We start from the raw sequence: 27152 nt of genomic DNA, 5'->3' as shown, positions 1-27152 counted from the left end.
GCGTTGGCGCTGTAGAATTGGCCCCTCTTTTTCTTTCTTTTGTTTTTTTTTTGTTTAAAGTCACGCGCCTCACACGTATGATAAATCACAATAAGAGAGGTGAAGCGTTGTGAAGAGAGAAGACAAAAATGCGGATTTTTTCATTCACTTGCCTTGTATGTGTTTTGTGTATTTATAGCGCGTAAATAGAATAAACGCTACTAAAAATAAACGGGTGCAAACAATAAAACATAAAAATAAGGCATTTCTAATCAAAAATGTTCAGTACGCGCAGAGCAAATAATATAGCTTCTTCTCTTCACTGTGCGCGCCCCAAATGCAGCAAAAAGCACGCAAAAGGCGCCGACAACGTGATCCCAAGCCAGTTTTCGAAAATGGTGTGTGCAACAGTCCAAGCTTGGTGTAGAGTTAATGAACTGCAGATTCTCAAACTGGTGTGTGGTGTACAGCTTTCGCTGCTGGTCAGCTGATCTCTGCTGAACGCATAGCAAATTCAAGTTCAACTGCTAATTAAGGCAGAAGTATGTTTGGCGTTAAACCGCTTTGAACCACTGCTGGAAGATGGCGCTTTCGTGTAGCAAATGAAGTAATTATCAAAAAAAACAACAACAATATGTACTCATACGTGTGCTTAAACGCGGAGTACACCCGTGTAGAGCAAATGTCAGCGCGATCGATTGCCGGTCGATCACACGACAACGCTACTCACTCACAACTTAATCAGATGACAACAGAGCGCCGCTAGGCGATCACAAGAGTTCAATTCAATTCACAACGAGTAAATGTCAATGACAAGGCACATATCGTATCTAAGAGACAGAGCAGACAACAACAAAACAAAATAAATATTGTAAAACACTAAACCGCATAATAAACATATTTGCAAACGTTAAAAACGCAGTCAATGCAACACTGTTGAGTATATGAGACAAAAACCAAAAACATTTTTGAAAAAAAAAAAACAAAAACAATATTTACAATTTCAGAAAGTAGTCCTGCGCATTTTTCACTATGCTGACAGCAGACTCAAAATTTTCCAAAACGCCACGCGTTCTCGTAGCGTTTAGTTAGAGTTTTTGGATTTCTACACAGTTCTTTGACACTTCAAAACACTCAAAAGCGTTTTCGACAAAAATGTATATTTTCAAAAACAATTTTTTATAATTCGCGTACGCTGACACCAAAAAATATATATGTATCTAAAACAGCTTTTGTGAAAGACTTGAGAAACGCGCGCGCAACTAACTGACGCGTCTTGGCGTGCGTGCGTGGATACACCACAGAAAAGCGTTAATTCACTTTAAATGTCGCCGAACAACTGAGCCAAAGACAGCAAAAATAAATATGAAACTTATGTGACTCGCCACAGCGCGCTCGCCGCGTTGCCGCCGTCATCGTCGCTTTGCCGCCGCCGCGCTGTAGTTTTTTCGTTTTGCTTTTAGTGTGCTATTTTTATGTTTGTTTGTTTGGGTTTTTTTCGCCGTCGCCGTGAAAGTACCTAACCGCTTGGGTGCCTGTTCGACGAAGTTAAGTTTGGGGCGCGGCGCGGGGTGGTTCCGTAAGGCGGCAATCGCTTGCGCACGTAACTCACAAGCGGCTGTGAGCGCGTATGCCGCGCGCACATATGTGATTAGCATGTGAGCGCCGAAGAGCAAACAAGCTGAAGCGACGGCGATAGGCATGTGTAGTTGAATTGGGTGGTGGAGAGGGAGCATAGTGGAGCGCGGTGTAAACGTACAAAAGTCGAATTAGTCGACGGCTATAGCAACAGCGCGCGGTATTGCCGGTGATGGTCACGATGCGGCGGTGGGGTGGCGCGGTGATGGCGCTGTGAAGTGCCACATATTCGTTGCCAGCGCCTAGTGGTGTAGCGTCAGCTATGGCGCCGCACAGTGTGCTGTATACGTAGAGATAGTATGAAGAACTATTTAATCGTTAATAAATGCAAAGACTGGTTGGAAATAAAGGTTGCTAAACATGCGCAAAACCTTTTGAGTTCAAAGAAAAGTATATTAGTTCTTATGAATCATTTTATTGGTATTACTCTTCCAAACTTTAAATTTGAGATGTGCAAAAAGCCAAATCAATTGCTCACTGTTGGGTGCCTGGCGGAAACGTTAGAAACTGCACTCTCACCCAACTAACATCAGACTGGAAACGAGTACAACCTCCTACATATTTCTGCTGTTTAGTAATAGTCAATCAATATATCAATATCAATATCAATAGAGATGGCCAAAAACTATCCAGACTCGTGTGCCCAGAGGCGCAACGCAAAGTGTATTGAATTACTTGTTCTTTACAATTGTACGGCGTTTAATAAGCCATTAATTGTAGGAGGTTGAGCCGAACGCTGTAAAAAGGTTAAACATTTCGGACGGACTCCAGCAATTTGTCTAGAGAGAGACGAGGTGGACAACATCTCGACACTATTTCCTCAATAGTCCATCTTTCACCGTTTTGGAATAGGAATTATATTGGATATCACAGCTTCAGTGAACAATGAAACATCGGCTGGAATCGATATTAGCTGTCAAAACAGATTTCTGATGTGATGAAATCGCATTGCAGATAAATGTGGGGTCTTTAAATCTATACTTATGAGCTCATGAAAACACAATAGACCGGCGTTTTAACGATTTAATATTGAACCTTGAACCTTTCGTTGCTCATAATATATATCATATAAGATCATATTTCATAAATGATCTTAGGAACCTCAAAATTTGTTCACGCTTTGGGCTTCTGGTTATTACCTTCATATACTACCGACATACATAGCTTAAGTGAACGCAAAAACCGAACTGGAAATTAGATCCCTTGAAACGTTTAATTACATTTACTTTGGAACACTTCACTGTTCTTCGCTAGACGCTAAGTGCAGCGCGTCACAATTTAAGCACACGAGCGTTCGAACAAAAGTACACGAGCGCAGAGCGACACGAGTAGCTTCATATAAACCAAGTACATATGTAAGTAAGTATGTATGTATGAGAAATGAACGAATGAACTGCAATGCGAAACGCTCGACTAGATGAATGAACTGGCAAACCGTTTTGCGCGGACGGACTTTTATTGTAATCATGTGCGGACTCCGCGCCTGATACAGATACAAATAAAAACAAAAACAAAACACTCCGAAGCGATACGTAGTGATTTGGTTCTTTTTATTATATATCTTCTCCGAAAATACGGTACGTAAGCGTGACGCGCGTACATTCCAGTAGTGTTGAGGGTGGGCGTGGTGTGAAAGGGGTGCAGCACCTGTTGGGTTGGTGCCCAGTGTGTCACAGCCCTTTTGCCGCAATCTTTTTATTATTATTGTTGTATTAAATGTTTGTTGTTTGTATTTATACGCTTGAATGACTCGGCTATACTATATGTTTGTACGGTTAGTTTAGCAACAGATGAAGTTCCATTAAACGAGTGGGTGGCGCGCGGCCAAGCAAAGCTGAAATAGCTATGCAAATTTTATACACACACATGTAGTCAAGACACCACCCCAAAAACAGAAAAAAATAGAATTTCTCGCAAGTAAAACGCTTAATCATCAATCATCGCAGGGGAATGCGATCTGATAAAGTTATTCGGCTTTTGTTGAATTTTGAAGGTTATGTGAGGAAAACAAGTAATCAGTGAATTAAAAATGCCAATCAAGATTTAGCAAGTGAGAGAATATTTATTCTTGTTGTTGTTCAAAAATATCTAATCTTACTAATAATTTTTGATGGCATAAGCAGAGTAGAGAAAGAATTTTATTTAATTTATGGCGCATTGCAAGCGCTTAACTTTGGCTTACTCTGGCTACAGTTAGTTCTGCTGCAGAAAGCGACACATTTGGTATTAAAATTTGAGAATGATTTATACAATGTCACATGAACTTCACTTGTGTCTATCAAAGTAGATTACTCAACTGGCGACATTAAACAGTTTTGACACCAATTTGCGCGTGAAGTCATACTCCATAATGAGTAAGCTTGAAAAGAAAAAAAACGCATTAAATATACATGAAATAAATAAAAAAAATAAATAAATAATTATTTTGGTGTGGCATGCAATAAAAAATTATTTGGGAAACATTAAAATTTGCAAACAAAAATTAGATGACGTAATTTATTTTTGAATGGAAATTTTTTGGTTACTAACTGGACTTTTTAATTGGTTTGAAACTGTTAAAACAAAACAAAAAAATAATAATAAAAACAAAATTTATAAATAAAGTTATCTTGAATAAAGAATCGGTAATTTTCTATGAATAATGACACTCTGATGTTTGTTGGCGATATTGGAGCAGGCAAAAAGTAACTGAGAATGGACAAAACAACATCTGCGAATCACAACACAATCGATCAATTCTTAAGCGGTGAGTTATTGGTAATAAAAATTAAAAAAAAAAAACAAGTAAGAAAGGGCTAAGTTCGGGTGTAACCGAACATTTTATACTCTCGCAATTTATATATTTAACTTTATTTATTTTATATAATACACAATTTGACCCACATATTCGTCATATATAGTGCATAAAGTCCATTGAAAGTTGGAAACCATAATATTAGGTTAGAAGCACCGAGGCCCTCGTGTTCGATATATGGGCCCTTAAAAACCCATGGTCCGATTTCGGCGATTTTTAGAATGGGGCTGCCACACTATAAACGTAGTATTTGTGCAAAGTTCTGCACCGATATCTTCACTAGTGCTTACATTATATATTGTAAAGTAACCGATTCAGATTGTCTTCAAAGTTCTGGTATATAGGAAGTAGGCGTGGTTGTGAAGCGATTTGGCCTACAACATATCATTGGATTGTAAGGAAACTATTACAAACCAAGTTTCATTGAAATCGGTCGAGTAGTTCCTGAGATATGGTTTTTGACCCATAAGTGGGCGACGCCACGCCCATTTTCCATTTTGTAAACAAATCTGAGTGCAGCTCTCATCTGCCATTTCTTATGTGAAATTTAGTGTATCTGACGTTTTGGTTGGTGGGTTAACTTTTGTAATTTTCAACCTAACTTTTGTATGGGAGGTGGGTGTGGATATGATCCGATTTCTTTCATTTTTGGACTGTATTAGGAAGTGGCTAAAAAAAATGACTGCAGAAAGTTTGGTTTATATAGCTCTACTGGTTTGCGAGATATGTACAGAAAACTTAGTAGGTGGCGGGGCCACGCTCACTTCGCCAAAAAAATTACATCCAAATATGCCCCTTCATAGTGCGATTCCTCTCACCAAATTTTATTTCCATAGCTTTATTTATGGCTTAGTTATGGCACTTTATGTGTTTTCGGTTTTGTGGGCGTGGCAGTGGTCCGATTTTGCTCATTTTCGAAAGCAACCTTCCTATGGTGCCAAGAAATAAGTGTGCCAAGTTTCATCAAGATATCTTAATTTTTACTCAAGTTACAGCTTGCACACTATGGCGAATGAGTTCGAGAATGGAGAATAAGTCCGACCCAAGAGAAACTTGAGAAAATCGACTGACTTAGTTTATTGTCAATAGGGACGAAGGTTTCTCTGTGAGTTTTTTTGAGAGTAACAGTGATTTAAGTGGACGGAGTTCATTGAGGGGCATTTTTCTTGATATATGGAAATCGGTCAAGAGTTCGTTCCAATAAAGTGATTATCTCCCTAGTTGTAAAAAGTCGAACATCATGACTGACTGTAACGATAAACAAAAGTTTGCCACCGAAAATCATATGTGTACCTTTGACCGCTATCCCTCTGGGAAAACCTCTAATCCTATACCCTATAGTACATAAGTGTATTTAAACGGTAACCGCTCAGATTTACATATTTAATGAGAACGAAACATTTTTCATAAACCTTTAATGTGTTAAAACCTATCCACTTTCGCTCTTAAGAAATGTCACATACAAAAGATCATACATAACGGTATGCACACTTCCGCAAATGTTGATTTTTTTATAGCGCCTCAACGGAATTTCTACACCACAAAGAAAAATTGCGTGTTGATGAATGGTGATAAAAAACATGCACGGAATGTGCAAACACATACCGACGTTGTTGTTCACACAAGATTGCAGAAACACACACGAAGTAAAGCAATACAAAATTCTTGCTAACAAAATGTTAGCGGAAGTCTCTATACATACAAACGCTTACACATAGCAATAATGTGTTAGAAAAAGTAAGTCAAAATTATTTTGTTAATTTTTTTTTATTTTTAATAAAGTTTCGCTTAACCCTGGAAAGTCATGCCTCGTCGTTTCGACGACGCGAGTGTTTATTTTGTACAAAACCCGAATGAATCAGGGCTGTGAAAATTGTATTTATTTAATAAAAGATTTAAGAAAAACTGTTTGATATTGTTTTATTTAGAAGATATATAAACCAGGTAATGTGAATATATTGATTTTAGTAGGTTTTGATAGGTAGGATAATATATTAAGGACATTGAGTAATGCCGTCGTCGAATCGACGAGGGATGACCTCTACTTTTTAAAAATAGCGATGACCTTCTAGGGTTAAGCGGATATTTTGGTGTAGAAATAAAAAAAATTGTTTGTTTATATTTTGAAAGTTTAAGTAAGTATTTAAGTATACATACGTCCTGGAACGGCATCCAAACTGTTTCAGCGTGACGCAAAACTCTCTTTTTCAAAACGAAACCCACGATCTCTGAAGTTCTATTGGACCGATTTAAACTGAACATTTTCTTTATATGCGTCCTTATCGACAGGATAATTCCTTAAATTTTAATTTGTACTATTTAAAAAAAAATAGAAAAAGTAAAAAAAAAGTTATGCAAATACATAATCCGGATAGCCGATTACCAAAATCTGGATAGTTGATTGATAGCGTAATAGAACCGGACATACTATCATATATGTGTCGAGGTATATTAATAAACTGATATAATATAGTCCCATTATCCAGAATCGTCTTTTCTTGCAAACCTTGAATTTGTTCTGTAATACCGGGTAAACATGATTAACCGATGTAAAAAAGAAACCGAATTGTATTTGTTGGTTAATAGATGTTAGCGGTTAAACGAGGTCCAATTATAGTTATGTATATAATACTTAGATACTCGGATATCGGAAATTAATAAACAGCAAATTAGGAACTGAAAGCCTTTGAACCGAACTATCTCTTGAATTAAAAAAATACATCTGAATGCACAAACGAAATACGTTAATATTCCACATTAACCGAATTTTGTCCGTACCGACCGTCCGGATTATTCGAAAAATAACTGAACAGTTCCAAATACTGACAGTTGATAGCTCATAGGACATTCCCATACAAAAAAAATCGATCGGTTGCCTGATTAGTTGAACTTGAAGTTTATACCAGTCGATTAGTGGCGCTTCGAACAAGCCACTCGAATACGTGAAATTCACTGGCATAATCAAATTGGGATGGAATAGCAAGCTGTTATGCCACATCTGTAACTTTGTTGTTGTATATTAATAGTAATAGAGCTCAAAAAGTGCTGAATCGGTTGTAGTTAACGAGTTCATTTACCTGAATAGTATAAATTTCGCTCACTCACTCTTTATAAATACATACCCGATAAATACTAACGCTTCCGGCCAATGCGTGACAACACATTTCCACTATAATTTGTAATATTTTATCGCATAAATCAAAACTTCGTTTAGCACGCAGTACCAGCCCCAGTGGTTCCTAAATATTTAATTATTTATAACAAAGAAAAAGGATTTCCAGCGAATTTTCGTATAAATACTCGGACAATATTATAGAAACAGTGGGCACGTTATAGAATTTTTTTTTTAACTATGCATAGAAAATGGATACCGCAGAAAAATATAAAAAAATACAAAAAATAAAAGTAAATAAAGTGGGAAGAAGCTCAAAAATATAATAAAAAGCACTGGAAGAAAAACTATTTATTCTTCACGCAAACCGCAAAAAAGAAACCTTCAAGTGCGCGGTCATAAAACTGAATGCTGTTGACGCGCACGCCATTCAAAATGACGTCTGGCAACAAGCGCCTTCACCGCAAACGCAACGCGTCAAGGTAAAATGATGGCAACAAAACAGGCGATTCTTGGTACGGCTTTTTGTTTGTGTTTTCTTTCTGCTAAATAATAACAAATTGCCAAAATCAGCAAGCTAATCGTTATACAAACTTGTATGCGCGACATGTGGCAATATCTTCAGGAACAATCTGAAGAAAGAAAGAAAGAAGAAAGATGCGGATGTGCGAAAGTTGAGTTGCTGAGTAATGAAATATTTAGTGCAACACAATATTGACGTGGCGGCTATCAACAGCTCATTCATCATGAAAAGAACGCACATACGACGGGGTATGTTTGGGCATACGAGGGTCTTTCGATAGGTCATTGTCATAATGGCCTTAAATTATGAATGTGGAAATATATGCCAAATAATGTCTTGGATGATTGGGGAGATGATGATTTCTTAAAGTCTTTGATATTATACTTGAACCAGAACATTTTGCTTCCACAAATGAAGTGGTAATGGACGAGACTGAAGCATATTTTGAAGAAAGGTGTACGAGTGACCTTATTCAAATACTATAATATTATTGGGATGTATGTAGATCGATACATCCGAAGTGTTGCATCCAAGAAAATTGATTTCTTTAAAAAGAAGATCAAATAATTTGCTTTACCACGTTCTACTAAAACAGTTCAACCACACTTGAGCTTCTCTATTTTTAAATAAATTTAAGATTGTTATACTTATTGTTAGGCTTTAAACAAGCAGATCCAATAAATAAAGAAATATTGAAGAAGAAAAAAAAATATTTTTCTTTACATCAGAAAAGTGGTGATCCCTTCCAACAAACACCTTTTGAAGCATCACTTTGCTAGTTGACAACTTTCGAAACTGTAAACTAATTTTAGAATCATGTTGTCTTACGAAAGATCCAAAATATGGGAAAACTTACAGCCTACATCTTGAATTCCTCAGTAAAAAACCTATAATATCGATCATCCCATATCATTACATTGATTTTAGCTAATTTTGGTGTTAGGAGGACTAAAAAATCAAAATTAACAATGGGCTCAGGCTTTTGAGCTTTGAATGGTTTGCTGATAAATGATAAGCACAGTAATTTAACTTTTTCCATTTCCTTCAACACTGAAACACATAGCTTGTCAAAATATGACAGCTGCTTGTCAGCAGATGACAGTTGACAGTAGTATCAACGAATTAAGCTTGTTGGATAAGTCGCTAACCTATTAGACTAACCTCGTATACGCGTCTGGAGCAGGGTTTTATACAAAGATCACAACAATTATGATTGTTAATTTACATTTTGTGTTTATTTTTTGCATGCAACAAAACATATTTGGACTTAGATAGTCAGTAGAACGAACGTTGACATAATGTACACGATATAAACAGACATATGGCAATATTTCAAAATATATTTATAGTATGTCCATAAATGGTTATTATGCAAAAGTCCAATGTCTAGGCATTGGTTCATGGACCGAACGGACCGGTAAACATAAATACTTGCCAAATCGCCAATGAAGAGGTGAAGTGACGCGAGGCGATAATAGCGCTATCTGTCAATTAAACCTTGCGTTTGTTCTTTACGTACACACAGATAAACAAAAAAAAAACAATAACAATTTAAAATTTGCAAATAATGGCAATACATACACACAAACACTAATTTCAGCGAATTCGTCAACGGCACGTTGTCATAAAACAAGTGTGTTTGCATATTTTTTCAAAAACTGTTGACTAAATAATGGCCGTTAATAGACGCACACGGATATTCATACATATATATATATATATATATATATGTATATATGAGTTACGAAATCTGCCGCTCCACACGTTTAACCAATCGGCAATTGTTGTTTTTTTTAGTTGTTTCAACATTTTTGTATGCCTTCATTGAATGACGTTCATTAACCTGTAGTATTCGATTTCATTTTGACACGCTTCAATATGAAATCAAAACAAAGACGCAAAATAGCGAAACATGTGCAATGTTCAATGAAATATGAAAGTATTTAATTGTAATATAAATGGAATGCAGAATAACTGAGGCTTCGAGCACTATATTTCTGGCTGCAAGTCGTGGGGATTCCCGCAGAAATAGTTCGACAAAAATATATAATAATGTTCCAAATTTAATAAGAGTGTGAAACCCCGTAATATATATAATCATAATAAGAAAAGTTCTGAAAATCCGTCTAGGAGACATAATGTCCTTTTATTAAAGCCATTTTAACCATTTTGCCCAACCAAACTATCCAACAACTATCACGTGGATTCCTCAATACTTGGTATAAATTCTAAAAAATCCTTTGAGGCCCATCTATAGAACACCTAAGAACCTATATAATTTCTGAATTCGTGCAAGGTAGTGAAACTGTTGGAAGAATGGTCATTTCAATCAAGAGATGAGGAAAGTAAATAGAAGTTTTTAAATGTTTGTGGAAGTGGAAGTGGAAGCGAAGTGGCAGGTGAGAATTTTTTTATTATCCTAAGACGTAAACGGTCTACCAGCTGCTGTCGTTTAAGAAGTCTCATCCTGCCGCAATCATTGGTGTGCGTACTAGTCACTGTCTGTGAGATTAGGGATAAAGTGAGACGCTAGTTGCCTGTTGCTTTGAGGATGGCGGATAGGAATCATCCAAGCACTTCCTGTTTCAATTTCCAGCATTCGGCAGTCTATTGTTAAAACACCTCTTTAGGCAGACATTAGGCGAACCCAGCGAAATGACTGTACTCGCCATTAGCCGACTTAAGAACGTTATAACAGAGTCTAAGCGCTTTGTCGAATCACAAGTGTCTTGGCGATACGTCAGAAGTATTTGGGTATGACAAGGGACTGTCACTGTTGCTCTATAAGTGAGATTCTCTATAGATGCGAGGATCTCACCCTTGACCTAACCTAATCTAAGACGAACTAAAAGATAATTTTATCCCGTAGAAATTGCCGAAGTCAGCAATTCTACACAAGCAAATAAAAATATGCCAGAGTTTCTAGCTGGTTGAAGAAGAAGTTAAACACGAAGTTCTTAAGCGAAAATCAAAGATGTTTTCTTAAGTAAATCTCATAGTTTTTGTGATGCAGGAGGACAGTCAAGGGATCTTTTAGTTTGAGTTGCTAAAGAACCTACAAAAAAGTATAACACAACAATTTAATAATCCTAAATTAAGAAGAATAGTGAAAAACAGTAAAATTCTCGCAGATGTTGAAGGTCGAAAACAAAAGAATGACGAATACAGAAGATATAGAAAAACCTTGAAAGTAATAGTAGTTTTCTAAAGCTTTTGTTAAAAACACTACAATGAAATCACTGGGATATCGTAGTTTGGAAAATGGGACAGGAAATGAAACGGATGCGGTTCCGCTTTCGAAACATTCCACATGCTTTATTAAAATATTTTTAATATTTATTTTTCAGTTCTAAAGTATATTCATACTTTAGATAAAGTCAGGCGACCAACGTCAGACAGCCGTAGTTTATAATTTTAGAAAATATACATATGAATTAAATATGATGAATCTTCAGAGCGTGTCTCCTGGAAGCTTGGTAAAGCAATAAAAACAATATCAATATCTTCCCTTTCACCTAAATCCAGTGTGGTCTGTTTTTCAAAGCTAAATACGGAAATCTTGTGAAAGGTGTGGTTTTATATACATATGAAGATGCTTAAGTATTCTTCTTTTTAAACAAATTGAAATTCGCACACACAATAAAATTACTCAGTCTACATAATTAGAACATTTCGAAATCAAAATCAATGTCTACTTTTTTTTGCAAATCCAAATTCGTGCGTAACAAAATCATTTGATTTCATTTTTTTAAATTAAAACCAAAGGTAAACACACACCTCGCATAGCTGTAGAATGCTAAATAATGCAAAGTGTGGGCAAAATAAAACGCTTTGAAATGTGTTACTAGCAAGACTTGGCACTAATTGTAAGAAATGCATGTTGTATTTGTTGTTGGCTGCATTTTTGTTGTTAGCCAGAGGTTGTGGGTGCAGGTGGGCGACAGGCGCCAACGTCTGCAGACACGAGAAATTTGGCACAGCGCATGCTAAATTAGATACTAGTATCAAAAGCGGCGGCAGGCGACAGTCCATGTGGATATTTTTAGTGGATTTTTAATTTAGGCGACGACGCGACAAATCGTCACACAGATACACTCATACACACACGGATCTATTAAAAAGTTTGTGGGGCGCATTGAAGACGCAACTATGTAAACAAATGTGGGTCATCAAAAACGTTGTGATGGCTATTTTATGCGAAATATATTGTTTCGAGACTTCTTACGATTGTTGTATTTTTTGCTATTTTTATAAATAAATTGTTTAATATTTGTGTATACAATTGTTTATTATTTTTTGTTAAGCTAAATAATGAATTTAGTTAAAAAGTTCTAACAAAAGTGCCACTTTGTAAAAGGTTGTCTCGGTATACCGATAATTAACTGTAAAATAATTAAGCTGTGTTCACACTGCAGCGCAATTAATTAATTTCATGGAATTTTATTTTATTATTTTTAATAATTAATTTGAAAAATTATTTTTAATAGTTTCAGGTATGGCATAAATGCAAAATATGTCTTATTGAGAAATTCAGCAATTTAATCATTGATTGTTTTCAATTAAGTAATTGCCAAATTTTTATTTAATAATATTTTAGTAATAATATGGAAATATTTAGTAATAATATGGATATTTAGTAGTAATATGGAAAATTGTCTATAAATCCTATCTGTAATTCTGCAAAGCATGTTCGAAGTGAGTAGGAATTAAATAAGTTTGGTGAGAAAATGAAATAAAATAAGTTGGCAAATTACATTTTAAGTCATAATATATAATAGCCATTCATAATCATAAGTTATTATCTACTTTAATCCCGTGACTATACACAAAATCAAATCAAAATGTTTTTAAGGGGTTAGGGGTAGACAGGATTTTCAAAAAATCAATTTTTTTTTTCATTTTCGTTAAGTGTAATATCTTAAAAATATTCTCTAAAAATTTGAAATTTGAGTTGATTCGATAATTACTTTTCATGATTTAATAGCAAAAAAAAATTACTGAAAATTCTAATTTTTTCGTGTCTCTGACTACCCCTAACCCCTAATAGCTCTAAATACAAATTGTTTATTCTAAATTGAGTACATTGGACAGCATCATGGGTCAATTTGCCGTATAGAATAGAACCTGCTGGTTCTAGTGTAAATTACTTAATTATAAGATTTTTGAAAGAGTGAAATAGAATTGTTGGTTTTTGGTAAAAACTTACATTTTCATGAAGTTTTATTTTATAATTGAAAAATCTTCAAATCGTATACAAATTATGAAAAATTCAACTCTGAATGTCATACCCAAAGCAAAACGGCATCAATTTGCGGAAGAGTACATGCCTTGGAGTATTCAATCTGCTATTCAACTCAATGATTGACGTTCAGTTGTTTTTACTGATGAGAAACGTTTTATGCAAAAAAGAAGAATTGTTTTTAAGCCGTCATCATTAGTGGGATGCCATAACGTTTTTGAGAAGAATTGATTTTATTTTTTATTGACCAGAAAATGAACGGAAGCACTTCAAAACAACATTGGAGTCAGTCAACAAGATAATGTTCCGCATCATAACGCCTATAGTTAAGTCAATTATTTCGATTCATTATTATTCTCGGGATCTTAACCTAATTTAAAACGTTTGGTGCTAGCTTACACCCCTTTCACACAGGCAATTCTTGTTGCGGCAATTCTTAGTTTTATAGGAGAGGGGGTGACGAGGAGAGGAGAATCGCGCCGAGTCTGCTGTGTTCGGGCAACACGCTTTGTGTTCTTATTCATAACAGTTCGCTGCTACGTAGCAGTGTTGCATTTGCGCACATTTTAAAATCAATGTATACAATATATTTGAAAATTTGAATTTAATCATTGAATTTTGTATGTGATTTGCAAATACATATAGAAACATGCATAATATAATTAAAATATGTTAGAAAATGGAGAATAACGATACAAATTAGTTAATGAAATATATTTTTTGTTAGGAAACAATGCGTACAAGAAGTTGAGAGAATTATATGAAAGAGAATGAGAAAAAGACACGAACAGAGTCGTTGAACAAGAACTCGTGTGAACGCAATGGGCGACAGCAAAAGAGAATCGCCCGAGAATTAGCAACAGGAGTTGCCTGTGTGAAAGTGGGCATACATAGAAAATGTTTGAAGAAAGAAAGCAATGCGAATATTAAGAACCATTAATTGCAGCGATTATACTTGCTTGGAGCGAGTTTTCGCTAATTTACATATAATCCACCTATCATTCATGGACGGCACGGGCAAAGGAAGCAGCATACTTTAGTGAAAATATTTTTAATTTTATTCTAATAAGTCTAACATTTACACCCACTAAATATAAAAGTTTGAAATAATCAATTTTTCTTCCAAAAATTTATTACTTTAAATTCGCCTATTCTAGTGACCAAGATTAGCACTATTTTAAAGAAATTTTTTTTAAAAACACAATTTTGTTAAATTTTTTAAATCTTTTGAATATTATCCCTGAAATATCATTGAATAACTATGACTATTGTATATAAACTTTTATTTAATTAAATCCAAAATAAAAGTTCTAAGCTGAATACTATTGTAACTACGGGTGCGTCCAATTTAATGACAATGAGTGTATATTCTAGTTTGTGTAGGCTATTATAGAATAATCAATTTACATTGAAAAATTCCATTTTCACACATTCGTAGTAAATAGTTTCGCAGACTCATGTATATTCATTCATTATATTGAGCATCGAATGTCGTCATAACCAAGTAATAATTAGAAAAAAAGTTGTAAAAGATAATATTGATTTATTAATATTGACGTAAAAGTTACGGAGTCAATATTTATTTTTACGATTTTTATGTGTTTTTGACGAAGTTTTTTAGTGTGCTAATAAAATAATAAATAAATCAAAAACGTCAAATTTCTTTGTTTTATTTTTCAAATAATTGATTTTTTTTTTTAATTGCAAAAAAGTTAAGCAACTAATTTTAGCGCACAATGGTATTAAAAATTAACAAAAAAAAATTGAAACTTTTATAATTTTATTTTTTAAAATTCGTCAAGCGAATTTCTTTTTATTTTTTTATTTTTGGATTTGTTTTTTTTTATCAAATATATTTTTTGGTTTCAAATTCGCACATTTAATTCCACACTTTACTAGAAGAACTCACATAAATTTAAATAATTTATTTTCGATTTCTTTTTTTCGAAATTCCTCACAACTAAGCTTCACTGTGACAACTGCAATAATTTACTTTCGATTTCGTAATTGACCATCATCAATCAAATATGACAATCCTGCGATATTGCATTTACATTAAAAAGTAATTAAATACTAATGTACCTGCTGATAGGGAAAAATTACTGACACGAGTGACTAATACAGAAAAATGGAGTGTGAAATATGCAAATAGGAAACGAATAAATCAACGCACATGAGTGATTATGATTTATATGAAAGGGAGGCGGGGCAGAGTATGAACATTTATTTTTAAGTTATTTTGACAGCAACTTAAAAACACTTGAACACTAAATAACACCTACGTTGTCTAAAGCAAAATGCGTCGAAGAACTTCATTTTGACGAGCACACACGCGCAGCGAGGCGCTGAACTGCCCGATCCAACGTAAAAATTGAGCTTTGAGCGAACACAACAGGCGCGCGCCTGCGCTCAGAACACCAAGCACAGTCCAACAGGATACAACAACACAAGCAATCACTACACGCAAACTGCACAAGCGTTCATTACAAAGTGGCGCGATTTGCAAAGCGACTGTCAAAAAAACTGCGACACTGCCGCTGGCGGGCGTACTAATTGCTGAAAGGAGGGAGTGTTTTTTCGTTAAAATAATGTGTTTTTATTATTCGCTTAATTTAATTTAACTTTATTGCTATTGTTATATTTTTCACTTTGTATCCGCTATACAAATCAATTCACTTGTTCGACTAAAAGAGCACAATTTTAATGCGACAAACGGTAGCGCTGGCACGCGGCAGGTGTACGTATGAGCGCGCGTAGCGTAGCGTGTCTCGAAGCGCAAAATCACAAATCACAAAATCGACTGAAGTTAACGATTCCTTGTAATCAAACATTTAAAATAATTTTGTTTAAAATGCCCATAAGTAGAATATAACGTCGCTCATGCACACACACACACATACAACAACAGCGTAGATATGTCAAAATGGGCTATAACGATCGCCTAGCTTAAAGCTCGCTGCAAAGGTAGATAGACCCGCATGTGTCTGTGTGTGTATGCCCGTGTGAGGGTGGCAAAGCGTTACTCGTTTAGCGAAAGCAATTTTTTGTATTGCTACTACCTGTTTGCACACATACATACATATCTACGTATAATATAGGCGAAAATGTGTGAAAATCGTTGTTTTTGCGATTTTTTTATTTCAAGTTTTAAGCTCTAGCTGTTTTGCTAAGCCCCCTAAAATGCATGAGCTAAATATTTATGAGTGTATGTAGGGGTGATGTGGTGTGCGCGAAATTCCGCCGTGTGAAGTACAGTAGTGGAGACCTGTCAAAAACTAATGCGAAACAAAAATAATAGTTGAGGCAACAAGTGAGTTGTGGGAGTCCAATCTATTAGCTTTTAACGCTTATCAGAAAAGTTACCAGGCAGCTGATAATTTGGAAATTTCTTTCTCTTTCAGTTTTGATTTGATTTTATGGTTCATTGGAATTTCTAACGATAAACTCACGAGTCTATTTTCGGGAAAATAAATATAAAAAACCCCCACCAAAAATAAGAAAAGGGAAAAAATGAATTTAAATTATTTTCTTTCATTAAAAAAAAAAAAATCTAAAAAAAAAATATATATAAAAAATATAAACAATTAAAAATATTTTTTTGATAAAAAAATACAAGAAAATTTTATAAAAATAAAAAGAATTTTTTCAACAGATTACGTTTTTCAAGCGGAGGTGGCTGCCATAAACGCAGCATCTGATAGATTACTCAGAGGTGCTACATCTGTACGGGAAGTGAGAATTCACTCGGATAGTAGAGAGGCGATCCGGGCCATGTGCTCGCTGACTGTTCACTCAAAGCTAGTCAAGGAGTGCTCTGCCTCTCTATAATAGCTGCTAGTTATTTTAATATAAAAATCGTTTGGGTCCCAAGCCATAGTGGTATCGTTGGGTACTGCAAAGCCGATGAGCTTGCGCGTAAAGGCATCCAAGCTGAAATCTCATCAGATTTGGAACAAGCTGGTGCCTAGTCTTTGGTCGTCGAATGTACACGATAGGCGTTGAACAACGAGATCATTCTGGCCTAAGGTGTACCGCAGGAGATCCACTAAGCTATTTGCTTTTAACAAGGTTCCGTAATGATATTGGACACTGCCTATTGGGGCTACATGCGATGAGGCTAATTAGACTGCGTCTGAAATATCTTGGTAGGGCGAACTTCGGACAACCAGTTGAACTGTGCCAATTACAAATTACAAATTAAAAGGCTCAACAAAGCAGAAGAGAGATCCCACTTGGACAGATTGGGTCTAGCTGTCTCTCTGCGATTGGAGTTAATGTTGCATTGTCGTTGATCGCTTATGTAACACAACTTTCGTATTATACGATTCCTAAACTTATAAAAAAGAGAAGAACGATTAATTTAAGAAAGCAATACTTTTGTGAAGATCTTCGATTATAAGTTTCATTTCCTAAGCAAGGAAAAGAGGGAAGATGTATGTATTATCCGAATCACATGTTAAGCGAGTGCTTTTTTTCGTCACGTGAAAGTGGAGATCCAATAGATATGACCAAAATGAGACTTATTTATTTAATTGTGTCAGTCTGGTAGCACTTAGCTAGTTAATATATGACACTAATCCAAATTTTGACAACATTTCGATATCAAAAAGACAACTTAATTATTTGGTTTACAGACAAATTGAAAGGTCTAACGATAGATTTGAGGCTTACGGCCGTCGCTAGTTTATATGAAATACATAGCTACATATTTATCTAGATATAGTTATGTTTTTATATTCCACTTGTTATGACATGCGGGAACTTTCTAATGTTTCTAATGTCAGCGAGGATGATGATAAAATCAGCATACTGACAATAACAACAACAATGAAAATTGCACAATTACAGTTACTTACCGACGATTTACGACTAGGCAATGTTAATTAACATTCGCCACAGCTATATAGCTGAAATGGCTAACGGCCAACAGAGCTAACGGCTACGAATTTTACACGTATGTAAATGGTGGGTGTGTGCATGCATGAAACATGTTGTTGTTTATGTTTACAAATGCTTGTGCAAAATATATATGGACATATGTAAGTGTATGTAAAGTTATGTAGATATGTAAATATTTTTGTTTTTCAAGGTAGTAAATGCACTAATTTCTCAGTTTATATTCATTAACAAACGTGCTAAGAGCGACACCGGTTTATTATATATATATGTACATATATGACTATATATTATATATATATAATATATATATTTACATACATACATATAATTGCTAAAACATATGCCTAGTTGCTAAGCGCGTTCGGGTGTTGCGTGAGGGTGAGGTTAAGCAAGCGCCGCAAGAGGCTCAAGTCAAATGATCAATTAGACTAAAATTATATTTGGTTGTGTATTAAAGTGGATTAACACCGCTAAAAATAACCGAACACAGGCAGTAACTAACTAATTGCAAACAAGTCGCAAGCAACGGTGCTTGTGCTGGCTGTGGGTGGACGGGGATTCAATATAGTTTTTTTGCACTTTCTTGACGCCAACAGCGTGTTAGATGAATATTGATAGATTGATTTCAGATATCCAGATTTACGCATTGACCGTAATTTAACAACAGCGCTACAACAACAAGTTTACAATTTTGCACTCGCGATTCACGTCAAAAGCGTATTAATTTGTTTATACAACAAAATATTCAATAAACAAACAGATTTTGAAAAAAATAAAAATTTATTGAAATAAAATAAAAAAAATATTTATGCGCTTTTGTTGTTGCAATTTATTACCCACTATTTGGGGCACTTAAAGCTTTTCATGCTTGACTGCGTTGTGCAAAAAAAAAATACAGGAACAACTACTCAAAGCGCTAATTAAAATTCACGTGCACCCACTATGTCTGCTTGTATATGTGTGTGTGTGTGTGTCGGCGAAATGTTGCAGCAAAAATAGCGAATTTATTGCTTTTATCAGCGCTATAAATACACCCGATCAGGCAGCCAGCGGAAGGCAGCAAGCAGCCCAGAGCGTGAAACGATCGAACGCTCGCTTGCTTGATCGTTGGTTGGGAGCAGATCAATAGCTGCGTAAACACGCGAGTGGCGGCAGGCAAGAAAAATGGGAAGAAAGCAAGCAACACGCGTTTAAAGTGTGCTTCAGAAGCAGCGAACTAACTTTCGATCCCCCCACACATAGCGAAGGAACGCTAACGTTTAGTGTAAATTTATTGAATTTTAGCGCGTGGCAGCTCAGCGCACAAATCGAAATCGCATCGATCATTAAGATTTGTACATATGTAGTTATGTTTGTCAATAATTGTATATGAATGGCGCTAAAATTAAAATAAATGCGACTCTGACGTTATCGTTATGCACTCAAGCTAAAGCAGCAATGTATAATACTAATTTATAGCTGACGGCAATAAAATTTCTGCGCATATATTGCACTACTTATTCCAATATATATATACATATATTATTAGAAATATATACATACATATATACCATGAAATAGCAAGTACACAGATATAATCGCTAGAAATCGGGTTCATGCGCAGCAGTAAGCTCTTAATTTAATGCCTTGACTCGCACACGGCAAGTGGCAATGGACCGACTACATATACATATAGACGTATATCCAATGCGATGGCCTGCGTCAGTTTGTCTACAAATTTGAGGTGTTGATCGTTGCCTGCCACATATTTCACACAAATTGCAAACACACTGTATATTTTAATTAAAATGTTTATGTTTCATGCTACAAAAAAAAGAAGATAAAAAAAAGAATTATAATAAAATAGTAGTAGTAGTCCCCATGTGTAACAAATAATTAAGTATTTATTTTCAGTTGGAAGGACAATTACACGGACGTTGAGCATGGGTTTAGTGAAAGCAAGCTAATAACGCTAAACGTTTTCGTATCATGAAACCTGATGTCGGGATCCCGAGCTACTGTCAACCAAATTAATTATATTTCGACTAGTAACATTTTTTGGAATAATGTAATCAATTCGTCAACATAAAATAAACCATTTGAAGGCTTCCCTCATAATCGTCGCTCAGAAATTTTATAGAACATAAAACTGTGCGAACTCGTGCCATATACACTTTATTTATTCAATATTTTGACTTCAGCGTCATCTAGTTGTGTTCTAGCCTATGTCGAGATCCCTTATTTACGGAAAATTCATTTAATATTTCGTTGAAATACTTCAGTTGCCATTTCAATTATAAATATTTACATATGAAGCATCTAGTACAGCGGTTCAGGAATCTAAAGCTTCTGTAGTCTTTTCACCGAACTCTAGGAACGAAGCTTGAACGACTTCGGAACTAGAATTATTAAATTTCGGTATCTTTCTATACAATATACCGCGATATATGAGTTCCAATAAGTCAAGTTAAAACATTCCCATATTAGGGCATTTATGCATACAAGACTTGGCTGACAGATCGCAAAGACTGCAGGAAATGTCAAGAGCAAGGTAGCAGAGAAACAATGGATCATCTCTTGTACGCTTGTACTGCATTGTCAAGGAAACGTCTTCTGCATTTGGGGGTCTTACAGTTCGATAATCTGGAAGAGGTATCATTACTGACACCACATAACCTTTTGAAAAGCGCAGGCATCTTCAAGCATGTTTGCTCCTCATTGCCTACGTGTCGGCATTCCTTCTGATATCCCAAAAGACTAAACTAACCTATCCGATGGTATTTATATGGTTTCCCCGAAGTGGTGATATAAAACCCAAATAAATTTGTAAAACTTAAACTAGAAAAACTCTGTCTTTTATTATATTAATTCATTTGTTTAGCAAAGATTTCCAGACAAATTTTAGCCAGCAAAGAAAAAGTACATTCAACCATTCATATTTTCACAAAAACATCACTAATTTTATATAAAATAAAATCGGGATAGAGCCTTAACAATGTTAACAAAAATGGTACAAAAGAAACTCATCTGGAATTTCAGATCGTCGGAAACAGCAGAATTTTGAGCTGAAAATATTTACATCAACATATTTTCAGGATTTTCAATATGTTACGGGACTGCATGTCTTAGTTGTTACGCTTCGTGCACAATTTGAAGGCTTGCTAATGGAAGCTTCATTATGCAGAACAGCGCCGAGGTTTAGTTAATTGGATTTTATTTAAATGCGGTAATTGCTTTAGTACTTAATGAAATTAATTAGAGACAATATTTGAGGTAAACAACAAATCAATTTGTCTCACCAATGAAAATTTAAATATATTTAAGTATAAAGAAAAACTACGTTCTTCAAATGTGGACAATGCAGGTACTCAACGACTTCTTGAGATCATTACTTTTTAAGGCTGTTTTCTATATCTAACTGAAAATATTCTTCTTAGTTGGCCTTTTTAAAAACAATCAATCGCTTTTATTTTCAGATTCTACTGGAACAGCTTTACTAGAATGTACTATCATTACTTCATTACAGTAATAACAGCATTAAGATCCATGTCCAACTGAGTAATATTCATAGATTCGAATAGTAAAAGATCGGTAAACGATGACATCGCATCCAGGTCAGAGAGTCATAAAAGATAAGTCAAGTGTTTACTAATTGAAACCCTAGAAGACTGTTAATTCTTCGTTCAACTACGAGGACTTAATCATTAAACAATAGGGTACAAACTATAAACCATCTTCTTAAAGGATGACGCATCCAAACTTCCACTCTATATGAATCAATCGAACTGATCTGATCACGTGTGTGATTTATAAAGCACCCAAGCGAGGAAAAAAGAATATACGTTCTGAGCTTAGAAAATCAGATGAGACTTTCCCGATAACAAGACGATGCATTGAGCAGAGGGCAACTGCTGCACCCCAGACAAAGAGCGCATGGGTCCAACGCGTGTGCAGCAATTGTTTTCGTTTTTAGTTTTTTTTTTTTCAAAATTGTACTCGTAAATTAGCAATTATCATTGAGTCGACAATCAGCATGATTTTCACGTGACTAAAGCGATCGACCGTACAGAAAAACTACAAATAATTGAGTAAAACGACAGACACAGGCCTTAGGAGCAAAGCAATGGACACGAAAACAACGGTAATTTAGCATGCGAGTACACGGCAGACGAGCACTGACATTCGGACACTGGCAAGTTCAAAGTCAATTCTTAAATTTGCCTAATCGTTTACAAACACATGTACGCTTGTGAGCATTAGATTTATGCTGCTGATCGCGACGGAACTGCCACCGTCAGCCGTCATAGTTCCCGCTGCTGCAGCTGTTGTCACAAATAATTGTCTACAGTTGAGTGAACGTGACAATTGGGCGCCATTAGCGACAAGTACCAGCGACAAGCGAGCGAATGTTGTAAAAGATTTTTCATATGCCTATCAGATGTATTTGCCTGTATGCGGAAAAGGCGATGCGATCGAGTGGGACGTGGGTTCAAAGCAAATGGGACCATTATATTCATTTTAGCACTAGACATTTTTTTTTAATTTTCGTTGTTGTTGTTCTTGCTTTAGTTTCTAATGTTTGCTTGTCATTTGTAACTTTGTAATTTGTCTATGTTCTATTCTGTCATCAGTGTGCCCGTGCCCCTAGTCTTCGTTGTTATATATTTTTTCGTTGTATAATTATTTTTATTTGCCGTCGATCAAACATGCGATCGCGCCATTTCTCTGGCATAATTTATCGTTGACAGAATTTCTCCACCCACAACATCTTTGTTGTTGTCTGTGCACTGTAGTTGGGTGCACGACGAATTCAGCTAGTGATCTCAATTAGTTGGGGGTTAATGTAGTGCAAGCGCATGCTTTCTTTCATAGAAAAGAATATATTTATAAAATATACGTATGTATGTGTGAATGTAGAAGAAAATGTAGTAAAATAGTATTTAATAAAGATCAATGAATGTCCAGTACCAAGTGGGGTTCCGCACGATTGGGTTAAATTTTTTTTCCTATTAACGGAATATGAGTGAAAGGAAGCTGTCTTCCTCGTGTTTTTATCAAAGAAAGAAAAAGTACAGGGATGGCTGGCAAGTAGATTAGCTCCCATTTGATTAAGGTCCATTTTTTCTTTCCAAGTCTATGTCATTGCGACAAAGCTTAGAAAATGTAGTAGTATGGACATTAAATATCTGAACATAGAACGAGACATTTTCTGGTTCTGAAATAATTAACATTAAAGCATTGGATTTTGTCCATGCGATTTTTTTCATCTCAATATTTCATGCTATGCTAGGTGTTTGTTCGATTCGTCACTCTCCAAAAATTAGTGAATTGGAGAGAATCTAAAATTACATGGCTGTTACAAAATGCGTAACCGTGCAAGGTCAGTTATTCTCTAACAAATTATAGATCGCATCCCCAATGATCTCAAGAACACCCAACCCCATGTCAATGAAAGTGAAACGAATTGATCAACTCATTCTAAGAAAGTTTGCCTGTGTTTCAAAAAACTAATCTACCTTAAATGAATAAGCATAAGCCAAGCAGAAATTGATTTAGGATCATAAGAATCTATATGCTTCAATATAAATTGTGCCTAGGGCTAGTATAAGGCTTCACTTAATATTCTTTATGGTTACTTCTACTTGTAGCCTAAATATCGATTATCTATGGTACATACCGTTTAGAGTGGTTTCAGTAGAACTGTTGGGATGGTGCGCTTAAAACCGCTGTTCTGCAATAAAATATAGAAAATAAGATGTTAAAATGAGGAAATGATTTGATTTGATAAATATAATATTTATGTACGTCTTTGAATAAGCAATTTAAAAGTTTATAGCTAAATATAAATTTCTCAAATGTCTTTGCTATAAAATGCAAAAATAAATAATTACCAACGGAAATGAAAAATATTTGGTTATGAATAATATAAACAATCAAACCACCTTAATTATCAATATAACCAAATATTAACAAATTTGTGCCAGAGTTCATTAAATTCGATGAATAAACAGATCAAAGTTTATTTAGTAAATAAACTATGAAACCAAGAAGAATTTTACTATAAAATTATATAAATTAAATTATAGTTCTGCACAATCGAAAATTTTTTAAAATAGACAAAAATAATACAATCACGATATGATCCTTAACCAGTCTCGGAGAAATCAAAATTTCCAACTATAAACTTCTTTATTTTGATAACCATATTTTTGTATTATCAAATATCTATATTTTATATCATCAAACGGGTGAGGGTTGCCCTCAATTTTTTCCAGGCCGCTGTTGAGAAAAAACTTCTTTGAAAATTTAATTCTCACCTTTAGATATCACCATTAAATTAAGTGACGGATTACTTGGTCGGTCTTCGTATCTTTTTATTTATTTTTAGTAACGAGTGCTCCTCTTCTTCAACCTCATTGTTTAGGCGGTTCTGCTTCAACCTCTAATTCCAACAGCTGGATAACTACTCTTTCGTTTCCTTCTTAGTTTCTTTTTCATTATTTTTCTTGGCATATTTATCATCTTTCTTTTCTTGCTGTTCTTTTTCAAGCTTTGCCAACAGATCAGTCAAATCTTTTTTCTCGTCTTCCTCCAACGCGCGAAACACTCTAACCGCCGCTACATTATTAATCACAGATTGTTCGATCATTTTAGTTAGATGAAACTCGCGTGTGATCTTCGTGCACATAACACCCTTCTGACGTTGCACCAAAGTGTTGTCATACAGGTTCATTGTAGTCTTCATATCGCGCTGATCATAGGTTTCCTCCGCGAACTCTTTGCCCAACTTGAAGGTGAGTACGGTTGGATTATCATCGATCAATGTGATTAAATTATGGGTGCTTTCGACTTTGTGCAGCGTAACAATTGGTTTCTTGGTGTTGCCCAATTTTCGTTGAACCAAGCCCATGCCAAGCTGCTTCATGTAGGCGTCATAGTTATCACTAGTCACCAGCTGATATTGTTTACCCTCCCAACAGTTGATTTTCTTCAGCATTTTTCTTTTATTTTTATTGCTTTTTAATTTTTTTTTAACGGAAAATTTTGTGAGTTATTCGAGAAAATTTGAAAGAAATGTTTTCGAATATTATTATTTTTTGTGGAATTTGTTGTACGTTTGCTTTTGAAGGCTGTTGCTTATGTTCGAATTAGATTTTCAGGGTTTAAAATATTTTTTTTTGTAGTGTTGTAACAGGTCGCAAGAGGCTAATTATTAGACTCTCAACTCAACTCATACTCAAAATTATAATTATTAATTAACTAATTGTTCTATTAGTAGTTAAATGATATTAAATTGACCTTAAGTAGTTTATTCAATAAGGTCCTCCGTTTCTTAATAATAATAAGAAACGAAAATAATAATAAAAACGAAACGTCATCAAAAAATCAAAATATCATTTCTTCTCAAGTTTTCATTTTTTAACAATGACCACTTTAAGCTTCATTTTCTTTCTATACAAACTTGTATTGCAATTAAGACTCGATTGAATTATTTTGATAAATTAAATATGCGAAATTGTATGCGAAATAAAACTATTATCATTTGATCATGATAACTGTGCATATTTTTGGCTAAATTGAGTGTCAATTATATCTTAATGGGCTCTGCTTATTGTCCCGTTCAAAAATGATATAAACAAGATTTACTTTACTATGTTCTCTTTCTTTAGGCTAAATAGACTACGTTAATTACCTCATTTTAGAACTGTATAAATAATCCTAATATTTTCCATCTCTTGACAGCTCTAGTATGTGAGAGTTAAATACTAAATTGAGTACGTCTGAACAGCAAACATAATGAGTTAATTTACATCTTAATTGTCTAAGCTAATTGTCTCATTAACTGAAAAATATATAAAAAGCTTTACTTGAAAGGTCAGTAATTTTAGACTGTTCTTTAATTTTTAAATATTTATCATATATATATTAATCGCTTAGATTAAATTGAGCACTTGAGCTTGAGTAACGAAATTAATTACCTCCGCTAATAGAGCTGTTAAAATAGGAAAAAGATAAGCTCTATAAAGCTGGATTATATTTTCTCTTTAATAATTAGTATATTGTCAATCCGTTAACACGATGAGTTAATTTACATCTTAATTGTCTCAGCTAATTGCACCGTTCGAAAAGGGTATAAAGAAGCTTTACTTTAATTTCAACAAACTTTGGTCTTTCTTTTCCTTGTCTGCACTAAAAATGCAATTAATTTCCCACTAAATGGTCGAAAATAATAGAATTAACAAAACGGTTTCAACTGTGACAGCAAAATCTACAAACAAATGTACCGTGTTAAATTAATGGTAAATAAATAATTTGTCTGCAGACAAATTTTACATGCAACCAAAATGCGCGAAAATTTATTAATATCAACAGCGCTGTATGTGACAACACAAATTAAAATTTCAAATTAAATGTAGAGCGAAAAATATTGCAAATGAAAAGAAATCGAAAAATAAACGGTGCGACTTACACCTGCTGGCAATCAGGAATCTCTAAAAATTTATTAAAATAAAAAAAATAAAATTTTTATATGTGCTTATATAGTCTAACTACAGCAATACTAATTGATAATCGAAAAAATATAAAAAATAATAAGAAAAAAATTCAAATTTTAAAATTTACGCGAGGACACAATTTAGAGCGCGACGACAAATTAAGTCGACAGCAATGGCATAAATTAATTTTGAAAATTTTAAAAGTGCGATTCATTGCATCGACACACACACATACAAACGTATGAAAGTATTTCGGATTTGTGTGAATTAAATGATGTTGAGAGTACACAAGTACACACGACGTCAATGCCATGGAAAGTAAATTTCGAAAATTTATTGCAAACGAAAGTGAAAGAGCTTTTAAGCAGAGATAAATATGTATATACAAATAAATGCATAAATACGTAAATGGGCGTTGCTAAAAATGTATATTTGTGCAGTGTGGTATGGTATTTCGAGGATCGGTGTGATTTTTTTATTTTTTTTCTTTAATA

The 27152-nt window shown here is 34.6% G+C and overlaps 2 protein-coding genes across 7 annotated transcripts in view; both read right to left on the bottom strand.

The window, feature by feature from the left end:
- LOC105218624 (E3 ubiquitin-protein ligase RNF181 homolog) overlaps window positions 1-27152 on the bottom strand; it is a 59318-nt gene that overhangs the window by 14579 nt on the left and 17587 nt on the right. Inside the window, exons 1-2 of one of the 3 annotated variants that reach the window (XM_029044453.2) lie at window positions 24481-24621; window positions 23841-23894 (exon numbers count right to left, since the gene is read on the bottom strand). The gene's annotated coding sequence lies outside the window, so the exon portion shown is untranslated. Of the gene's footprint in view, window positions 1-978; window positions 1121-23840; window positions 23895-24480; window positions 24622-27152 lie in introns of those variants that run through there. The other 2 variants (XM_029044452.2, XM_011194327.3) reach the window with 2 other exon arrangements.
- LOC114804752 (serine/threonine-protein kinase OSR1) overlaps window positions 1-27152 on the bottom strand; it is a 54703-nt gene that overhangs the window by 9971 nt on the left and 17580 nt on the right. The window contains exon 2 of one of the 4 annotated variants that reach the window (XR_008470143.1): window positions 23841-23894. Coding sequence is in view for 2 of the 4 variants with exons in the window: in XM_029044451.2 (XP_028900284.1) it covers window positions 15568-15601 (34 nt within the window). In the remaining 2 variants the exon portion in view is untranslated. Of the gene's footprint in view, window positions 1-978; window positions 1121-2756; window positions 3012-15567; window positions 16047-23840; window positions 23895-27152 lie in introns of those variants that run through there. The other 3 variants (XR_008470141.1, XM_029044451.2, XM_054226218.1) reach the window with 3 other exon arrangements.

The sequence above is a fragment of the Zeugodacus cucurbitae genome, chromosome 2, assembly GCF_028554725.1.
Source record: "Zeugodacus cucurbitae isolate PBARC_wt_2022May chromosome 2, idZeuCucr1.2, whole genome shotgun sequence".
Classification (NCBI taxonomy): Eukaryota; Metazoa; Arthropoda; class Insecta; order Diptera; family Tephritidae; genus Zeugodacus; species Zeugodacus cucurbitae.
The sequence above is the reverse complement of the archived record's forward strand: the minus strand, read 5'-3'. Positions and strand labels throughout refer to the sequence as shown.